Genomic DNA, 10,064 nt, shown 5'->3' with positions numbered 1-10,064 from the left:
TTTTTTTTTATGTAATATTCAGCAAACGAGCAGACGAGCCGCCTGATGGGAAGCAGTCATCGTCGCCCATGGACGTAAGCAACATCACAGGAGCCACTTAAGCATTGCCGACCCTTGAGAACCCTAAATACCCGCTTCTTGAAGAATCCCATGTCGTGCACAAAGGAAATACCTCAGGAGGCAACTCATTCCACATTCTGCACGTATGTACTATCGGCCAAAGCCAGAGTCGACCACCTTAAAGGCGCATTTTGTTTGAAGCGGGAACATCTGCCCGAGGCTCGTCAGCTTTTGTCCACCAATGAAATTTGGGGGCGGACCACTAGAATTTCTTTTGAAGTTTTTTGTGATTTTCTGTCAGAATGTAAACAGTGGTCCAATAAGAATAACAGCAAAATGTTATAAATATATTAATACGTATTACAAATGCGTATTACAAATTGAATAAAATGATAGTGTGTCTAATCTTTCAAACGTTTTAAACGTATTTTTGTAAATGTTTAAATATGAAAATAATTGATAGTTTAAAAGCACTCGGAGAATACGGCCACGGCATTTTTAACCAAAATTAGGAGGGTTTGATGAAAATGCAAAAATGTTATAGAAACACCAACTTTTATTAAGTTTGCGAAATGGGGAAACAAGCATTGCTTTATAGAATCAACTAACAACAACGCCAGTAGTGCTTACATATTCGATGAAAACGAACTGGAAGATTTGGTTCAGACAAAAATTAACAATCTCGACGGCTTTACCCATCTGGCTTTCGATCCTTTGAGCCGCGATGGGTTTTATTTTTCTTTATATCATGATATCTTACGGTGGCCCTGGAAAGGATTGTTACATCATTTTAATATGCCACCATACCTCAATATAAAATTAAATAAATAAATAGATTGTGTCACGGATTACTATCCGTATTACATATTTGAATATTATTGGAATATTCAATTTCGACGTTTCAAGTTCTCTATAGCACTCATGATAATTGTAGGTAATTACTTACCAAATTTTACAAACATCTATAAAACATGAAATAAAACATTTCATTAAAAATTCAATTGTTAGGGTTCCTTACCCAAACAGTAATAAAAAACGGGATCCTATTACTAAGACTCCGCTGTCCGTCCGTCTGTCTGTCCGTCTATCACCAGGCTGTATCTCATGAACCGTGATAGCTAGACAGTTGTAATTTTCACAGATGATGTATTTCTGTTGCCGCTATAACAACAAATCCTAAAAACAGAATAAAATAAATATTTAAGTGGGGCTCCCATACAACAAACGTTGTAAATTTAAATCTAAAGAACTCTGGTGTGTATTTGCCTTTTGTCGAGCCACCTTTTTATCTTACTGACTGGTTAGGTTGAAAATTTCAAAAAAAAATAATGGAGCAACAACAATGGAGGAACAAGTTCAACAAAGAATTAGAAATAATACTACTATAGAACTGTTTTATTATTTAATTGTGGTCCCATAGTAAATTAAAAAGGAGCGCTGTGCCTCCGCTCCTGCAGAGGAGCCGGTGGCCACCATATAACAGCCGCCACAAGGTCAGGTGGTGGTGTTGGCGGCAGTGTAGGTGACCTCGGCGGCGAGTCCAGTTCGCTCGCCGACGAAGTCGACGCCTCCGGTGTCGGCGGTGGTGTTACACCGTCCGGCGATGACGGTGGTGGCGTATTAATTCCGCTGCAAACAGAATAAACAGTTTATTACTTATTTTAAACTTTATTGCACAATGCACACAAAAAGAGTTCAAAAGGCATGCCTTAACGTATTCTCTCCCAGTCAACCATTACGCCAAACAGAAATGTGTAAGCGCTGGGGAGCGCTCAGAAATAGAGACCAAAAATATAACCGATCTAGAATAAAATTAGAACAGATTTGACAGTGGCAGTTAGTTGTTATCTTAATTTTGATCTTCCAATATCACGTCATTAATTAGAACTAAATCACTATGTCTAAATCCTAATATGTGCAAATGATAAGGTATTAATACTACGTATATCGATACCCTAGTGGTCAATTGTGACTTATTTTGTAGAAAAATAAATATCTTTGCACCAGTGAGCATACTATAGTGTAATCACCATTTCACTGAAATCTTAACTTTTTTCGGAACTTCCGCACAGTCATATGGGCACTAGGGTATCAATATCCAAAATTGGTGATTTAACTTTATTTTTAAATACAATATTATTCCATGAGTACTTACTTTCTTTCCATTTTAGAACACAAACACAAGTCTCCTGTTTCACGTAAGATCTCACAAGACCAAATGACGTCGAGACGATGTTAAAATATTTTGGATTGTTCGAAGTGTTAATAAATTTAAGTTTTAGCCACTTTAGTTCTGGCACTCTCAAGTTCAGTCGATAACAGCTAACAAATCAATTCCCTCTGCAACATAAGAGTGAAATGTTTACCACAATTCTCTTTTGCATAACAATAACGCGCTTTTCTGTAATAGCTATTTTTTCTTGTAGTCTAGGGACTCTGACTTATGTTATATGTTAGTATGACATGCCATGATTACAATTTTCTCCTTTTTCGGGCAGTCGTGTAAAAGATGTCAATTTTCTTTTACATTTATATGTGAGTAATAACATCGAAACTACAATAAAAACCGACGATGGGTTCCATAACATTACGCAAAAAACGGCAAAAAAATCACGTTTTTAGGGTTCCGTACCCAAAGGGTAAAAACGGGACCCTATTACTAATACTCCGCTGTCTTGTGAATTTGTGATATTTCATGGTAAGTAAATTATTCGACACGTGATGCTGATGGTAGTCGATAATGTTAACTATAAAGACTACTTAATATTTATCACTTATTTATTGTAGATGACTCTGAAACACGAAGCAATGGCTATAAAAAATATTATGATCACGGCGCGAGGACCTTTTTTTGTTTGCGAAAGTGGACTGAAGGACTCTAGCAGGAAGGAGATAACGCATCGGAAGAGCACACGAGGTTTGTTTTAAATAATTAGTTACTTACCTATTGTAGTTAAGTCAATTTGTTTTCTAATGTTGCCTAGTTATTTTATTATTACTGTAATAGTAAATGCTTCTTGTTTGTGATAATCCGCTAATATGGTTCCAATGGGTGGAAAATTACTTGTGAAAATGATGTTAAAAAAAAGTGTATATGAATGCTACACGGTATTGAGGATCGGTAATAAATAAGTTTAACGTTTAAGGTAATAAAGACAGTTATAAGTGCTCCCTCTGTGAACAGTTTTAAGAACAGACTTGATAAACATTTAAAATAAAATAAAAAATGAACTTTGTACTAAAATAATCATGGGTAAATATAATAATCGTATAATTATAACTATTTCTTTAAAATATAGCATAATTAAGAAGAGCATATCTGTTTGTGTCTTGGTAAAAAAAATAACCATGACTAAAATAACTGTTTGCAAATAATAATTATGGGTCAGGTAAAAGTCATTCTATGATAGAAAGATACACATCTGGTGGCCGTTAAATAATTGTTCGACCATACTTGGAAGCTTTTTTTAAACAAGCCATAATGAGTTCTAGGATACAGCGCCCGCGCCTTTAACCCATTATTTAGGCTTAAGTTTTATTAGTAAGTTACGTAATAACTCTGTTTACTGAATGTCTGTTTGACTCGGCCGCACTCGTTAGCGCTAGCTAAACCGATTAAGTTGAAATTTCGTATATAGTTGGAGTCCCGGGAATGGACATAGCATAGTTTTTATCCCAGAAAAGTTGGAAGCTTTTAAAGGGTTATTCCACGCAGACGAGTCGCGGGAAACTGCTAGTTTGATTATAATTTATGCTGACCCTTATGTTGTTGTAAGTATTAAGATGGCGGTGTGGCGGACCTTAAAGGGTTTCCTATTTCGTTATTCGGCGGTGTTGAGAGTTCCCAAAACAACTCTTTGAGAAATATGATATAATAAACAAAATGATAATTGGTAAACTGTAAGCTCGATCTCTACGATGCTCTTGTTCAGTTCAGTGACGAGGCCCGAACCGAACATATATAACTAAATAAAATAATGGATTTTTTGAGAGACATTTTTCAATGCCTTAGGTAAGTTCTGTAACTATATAATACATATTCGAGTTATGTAAATTTACAAATTCATAATGGGATATGTTTGCTTGAAGCTTCAGGACACGAAGACAGCGAGAGGGTGCGGAGGACGAGGCGGAGGGCGCAGAGGCACAAGCAGCAGAGCAGCCGGCGTCGTCGCCGGCAGCTGAAACATGCTGGGGGTGCGGCATGCCCCTGCGCCTTTGCCTTAGGTAAGAACGTTCAGTACTAAGTCTTAGTTTCCCCTTGCGTGACATTATCGTTGAAATTTTCATTTTGTTTCGCTTTTTGTTAGAGGGCCTCAGATGGAACCCTCGGCGGCTTCAATACCGCCGACCCCGCCACCGACCCCGGTTGGGGTTGCGCGCCGTATTCGACCCTCAAGGCCGGGCTCGGGGCGGACCAGGTCGCGGCCGGTTGCTATTCCGGGGCGTCAAGACCGACGCACCCGGCCGCCGACCGCAGCATTACCCTGCGCGGCGCCAGGGTGCATGCTTTGCAGAAAACCCTACTAGGGTATGTTGATATTCACGATCGTTTTTGTAACGAGCCGCAATGGTTCTATGCGTCTTAGAATAGATGCCAATGGCACCTACGTCATTTGTGTCAACTCCGCCATTTTAAATAATTTCCTAAAACTATCTCGACAAAAAAATTGGACCGAAGCGAACGAAAGTGAGTGAAGGTCTATGCTTTAAATTTGGCAACGTAAATAACCACTTCCTTCGCTAAAACTACAAAATGAGCGAATACTACTATAGCATCAATGTTAACCTATATATTTTGTTATTGCAGACAGCCGCCGCCGTGAAGCCGCGGCCATCACGTATTAAATTAGTAAATAAGCCTACTTATTATTATATTTTTTTAATAAATGTATGAGTATAACCTTATAGTCATACATTTATTCAAAAAATTATAATTATTAAAAACTTAGTGTAATCATAATATAATAAGCCTAAATCTTAAATATTATCAAAAATTTCATCCACTTTGTAAAAGCAACCTCTCAATAAAAATATTTTCAATTCCCTATGAAACACCGAGTGATCCGTAATGATTTTTAGTTCAGTAGGCAATCTGTTATAATGGCTTATGGTTTTAGATATAAGTGTTAAATGCGACTTGTGTAAGTGTAATTTGTTTGTGTTATTTGTGTAAGTTTAGTTTTTAGTTTTTAATATAGATTAATTATTGTTACCGCGTATGGACTTTTATTTCTAACAATCCCAACACATTACCAAACCCCGACTGCCACATTGGTGACCCCGACGTGATCTGAACACGCAAGATTTTATTTATTAGGAAATAGGTAGGATAGTTTATTGGTCCAATAAATAAATACATACATTTAAATATATATATACGCACCCGGTAAACGCAGTTTAGCCCTTACTTTTTTCTTCACACACTTCGCACTCCTCCGGTAAATGGTGGTCGTATATGCACCTTCGACACACACTACACCAAAAGTACGGTTGGTCAACTAAAATTAAAACATTAACTCCAAAACTAATGTCAACAATAAAATGATCCAATTGTCCTTGTCGCTCGATTTCTAATCCACAATAACACTCTCGCCTCAAAACAAAATGTGTAAGGTCCCACGGCCAAATAAGTCCAATATCTAACATAAAAATATAATCATACCTATCTAAAACACGTTCTACGTCCATAAATATCACCATTTTGAAACTAGAAAGTCACTATCCTAATTTACTAATGTTACATTTACCTACTCTTTACAGCATCTCACTGCCTTGCCTGTCTCTCTCAAAGTCCTCAAGCAACTGCCTTTGCGTTTTGAGAGTCTACAACAATGGGCTTATACTAAGTATTAGATTATAGTAAGCCAGTGTTGAATATTGATACATATATAAATATTAGGTTCGTTCAAAGAACAAACAGCCCTTTGTTTGAACAGTCTATGCGAGAACCATAATATTTTTGAGCCCTAGACTAGTATACCAACTGTTGGAACAGAAAGCTCAAAATATGTTGGTCCCCGTATGGCATATATAAATATGAAAATGGCATGCCCAGATATTTATTCAAGATGCAACATATCAAATATAAATATGATAAATTATTATATTATAAATTATAATATTATAAATTATATATACCTCCCATAAAAAATGGACCAGCCAAAATGTATGGAACAGTCAAATTTTTTTCGCGATTTCGGGGTTGGTCCCATAGTAAAAGATGCTCAGTATAATCCCAAAACCTCCCTGGCAACGGGAATGCACTTATTTTTTAGCCAGCCTGTATACAAACCAGCATACAGAGATGGTCAAGAAGGAATGTGAACACAGGGTAAGATAAACATATGTGGTTTCTCATATCAAATATGTAATATCTTATGAGAACCGCATAATTCTGGTGGGGTCCGTGTTGAGTTTTTTACGTTCGAAAACTTATCTATGGCCGATCCTCAATGCCGTGCTACCGTGTACCGTGTAGTGTAGCCTGTGTAGCCAAAGGGTGAAAACGGGACCCTATTACTACGTTCACACCATCATCTTCATTAAACGATTAATTTTTATTTTCAGTTGTCACAGCGACCATGCCGACACCTTAATTTTACTTATAGGTTAATTTATTTTAATTTACTGTATTGCATGATAGGTATATGTTTAAGTTATTAATAAATTTGAATCATTTTATATGGACTATTTTTATTTTACTCCCGGCAAACTATTTTTATTCTATTGTATTGTGATAAATTTCACGTTATTAGCTATCTCAAAGCTAGCCGACAAGGTTTAAGGATAAGGAGTAAGGACTCAGGAGAGACAAAAGAAAAAACTAAGCGCTCGCATTTACGCAGCAATACTTTGTTGCGTACTATTAAGAAAAAGAGACGCATCTGGAACGCATTAAACTGCCATTTGGGTTAGTTTATTGCTTAGGTTTCGAATATTAGGTCCGGGCTGCATTCATCAGGCAAGCAGTAATTGGTGCACGGCGTAATTGTTCTGCAGGTGTTTGCTATGTTAGGCAAGTTATAGTGCCGGCATGCTGTCAAAGAAAAATATGAGACAATAGATTCACACCAAACTAAAATGCCGCGAGTATTAGCCGCGACTATTTTTTTAACTATACCCCGTCTGTTCATAAGTACTCAAATAGTTCGATTACTGAAATTTTATACGATGCAAGTCTTATATCGTTTTTTACTTTGCTGATCAAATAATCAATATTTAGTTCTAGCAAAAAATGGTAAAATCATAGCAATCCAGCGCGGGAACGCTGCCTGCGTGATGGGCACCCTACCAAGGGCACAAATTTTTGTTAGGTATTTTGAATTTTTAGCTTTAGTTATTATAATTGTAGTTAGTTTTAGTTTTAATATTTATTTTATAACACTTATTATCAAATAAATGAGTTACTTTCTTACGTAATTTGGTCCAACAAAAAAAATACAAAGTATTTATTTTTATACATTTATTATATACAAGAATAATATAAACTAGACTAATATTAACAATAATACTTAACAAAAACAACTTAAATAATATACCTACTTAAATATAAACAGGCCGTAGATGACTTAATAAATGTAAACGTTACGTTATTTGTGTCACCACCATTTCCTTCGCTAAAACTCCAAAATGAGCGAATACTACTAGCATCAATCTTGACCAATTGGGGCATTTTGCAACCGTATTGCTGCATAGAGTGGTTCATCTCGTGCAAATGTGCGAGCTATGTAGACTCTATTCCATGCAGAAATACGGTTCAGATTTACTATATCAATGAAAATATCGTCTTCCCTCGGTGGCGGAAATGGACCTACTTCAGTACATGTCAGTACTTCAGTCGATTAGTAAATAGGTTATAGATATAAGTCTTAAATGTAAGATTTTATTTATTAGGAAATGGGTAGGCTTATTTAGTTATATATATATTGTTTTTATTTTACATGACATTTAATTTAATTAATTTCACCAAATTAAATGAGAGAAAGTAAATTAATATAAATCAACAATATTTGAAGAAGAACACACACTAGCACATATTATCACTGTATCTATAACTATCCAAGTAATCCAAGTGAACATATTGCACGTGTTGATCATACCGATTGTTACAGCGTGTCGAACTTAAAATGTGGTTAAACAAGTAAAATATGGGTTACGAGTCGGGGCAAGGCGGCAAAAAGAACCCAGATACACCGTAATCACTATACAATGTGGGCCCTTTGCGTTGCTATCGAGCATTATCGGGTCGAATAAAAAAATGAATAAATGGCGTAAAATATTATATTGTAAAATTTGTAAGATTGAATCAGCTAGTGTATCTTGTTTTCGCCTTATACTTAGTTATATACCCTTATACTAAGTTATGTTACTATACTAAAGTTACTATCACACTCACTATTAACATCAACTCGAAACAAAATATAACCAAATTTTACCCTGAGCTAATATATATTCTAGTTAACCTAATTAATCTAATAATACTACTTATGCTAATTATATATAAAAATACACATAATTAAATTTCTTGACACGTTATTAATTAAGTGATCTTAAACCCTACATTACTTATACTTACAGCCAAGATTACTAACACCTATGAACCACTGCACAAATTTTCTTATGAATCGTAGTGTAAACAACACATGAAAGTCAACACACGGTCACATGAAAGACAGTCGGTAACAAACACATGTCTCAAGTTCGTCAAGAAAAAAAAACAAATTAATACTCAATAACACAAAACTGACATTTTAAACAAATATTTTTAGCATGAACGTAAATAAATATATTGACACGTAAATAACATAGGTGACTTAAGACTATAGCGTAAAACACCGATGAACCACTAACCGTTGATATTAACCGTTGTTTAAACAAAGTTACCTCAATGCTTTGTGCAAAGCACGGTTAATATTTTGTTAGTGCCCCGTCAGCGTCTATGACTGCATCCAATCTCCTCCGCATCGAGGCTACAAGGTTTTCGCACAAATTTGATCCGCGCAACGAGTCCCACACCTCGTTAACATGTGCGACGAGTGCGTTTTTGGTCCTTTCGGATCTCGTATCCCAGCGTTGGACCATTACGGACCAAAGATTTTCAATGGGATTGAGATCCGGAGAGCGCGAGGGCCATGGTATTGCTTTAATGCCACTGGGTTTCTGTTGAAGCCAATTTTGCACCAGGCGACATTTGTGTATAGGGCAGTTGTCGTGTATGAATATTACTTCAGGCACGTCTTCTTCCGGATACACTGTCCTCACTGACGGCACCATTGTGTCCTGCAGAACCTCCAGATAACTCGCGCCATTGGCCCTCTCGGGTAAATATACGAGCTCTCCCGGCCCAGCTGCACTCATCCACGCCCACATGTTAACTACAACTCTTCCTGACTCTAAACATGGGACCACATTCCGCGGGTCGTATCGTGTATTATCCACACGCCATAAATTCTTGCGACCCACCTGGCTCGACTTAAAAGACTTCTCGTCGGAAAATATGGCATGTGAAAAATCAAAATCCCTCATATCTCGAGCGAAATTGAGGCGCGCTGCTTTTTGAACATCTGTCAAAACAATTTTTTTTGCCGGCTTTCGGTGGTGGATGCCGACCCTATGAAGAGCGTTTCGCACGGTTTGCGGAGAACAATCAAATGCCGCCGCAAAGTGCCGAATAGGCGTAAATGGATGCTCTTCATAGGTGGTGATCAGTTGGTCCAAACGCTGGCCAGCAATAATGCGTTGCGGTTGGGGACGGGGTTGATTTTCTAAACTTGCTTCTCCGTCGTAGCGTTTAATCCAGCGGCGTGCTGAATTTCTCTAAAAAAAAGAAATGTAATGATCAAAATATGTTGCTTGCAACCCTCCTTTGCGTATTGAACTAATATCTACTACATGTTTAAACACTCCATGTAAACAGCTAAAATGTTTTCTGCTACAAGGTGATAAAGCGTATATGTAAATAACACAATTCTACTCTATAAGTCAACGAATAATATTATTTA

The 10,064-nt window shown here is 36.8% G+C and overlaps 1 protein-coding gene across 1 annotated transcript; it reads left to right on the top strand.

Annotated features, from left to right (window-relative positions):
• The first annotated feature begins 210 nt into the window (after nucleotides 1-210).
• Nucleotides 211-5,280, top strand: LOC134744479 (uncharacterized). The gene is made up of 4 exons (XM_063678298.1): nucleotides 211-2,977; nucleotides 4,150-4,287; nucleotides 4,371-4,591; nucleotides 4,871-5,280. The coding sequence occupies exons 1-4, from the start codon at nucleotides 2,848-2,850 to the stop codon at nucleotides 4,955-4,957; spliced, it is 576 nt and encodes a 191-aa protein (XP_063534368.1). The 5' UTR covers nucleotides 211-2,847; the 3' UTR covers nucleotides 4,958-5,280.
• Nucleotides 5,281-10,064: the final 4,784 nt, after the last annotated feature.

This window comes from Cydia strobilella, chromosome 9 (assembly GCF_947568885.1).
Source record: "Cydia strobilella chromosome 9, ilCydStro3.1, whole genome shotgun sequence".
In the NCBI taxonomy this organism is placed as follows: Eukaryota; Metazoa; Arthropoda; class Insecta; order Lepidoptera; family Tortricidae; genus Cydia; species Cydia strobilella.
Note: the sequence above shows the minus strand (reverse complement) of the source record. Positions and strands in the feature narration are given on the sequence as shown.

Bases quoted from the DNA above. Each gene is read 5' to 3' on its own strand.
- LOC134744479 (XM_063678298.1), top strand. From the start codon at position 2,848: ATGACTCTGAAACACGAAGCAATGGCTATAAAAAATATTATGATCACG. The intron at 2,978-4,149 runs GTTTGTTTTAAA...GTTTGCTTGAAG, and splicing joins GCATCGGAAGAGCACACGAG to CTTCAGGACACGAAGACAGC. The intron at 4,288-4,370 runs GTAAGAACGTTC...GCTTTTTGTTAG, and splicing joins CCCCTGCGCCTTTGCCTTAG to AGGGCCTCAGATGGAACCCT.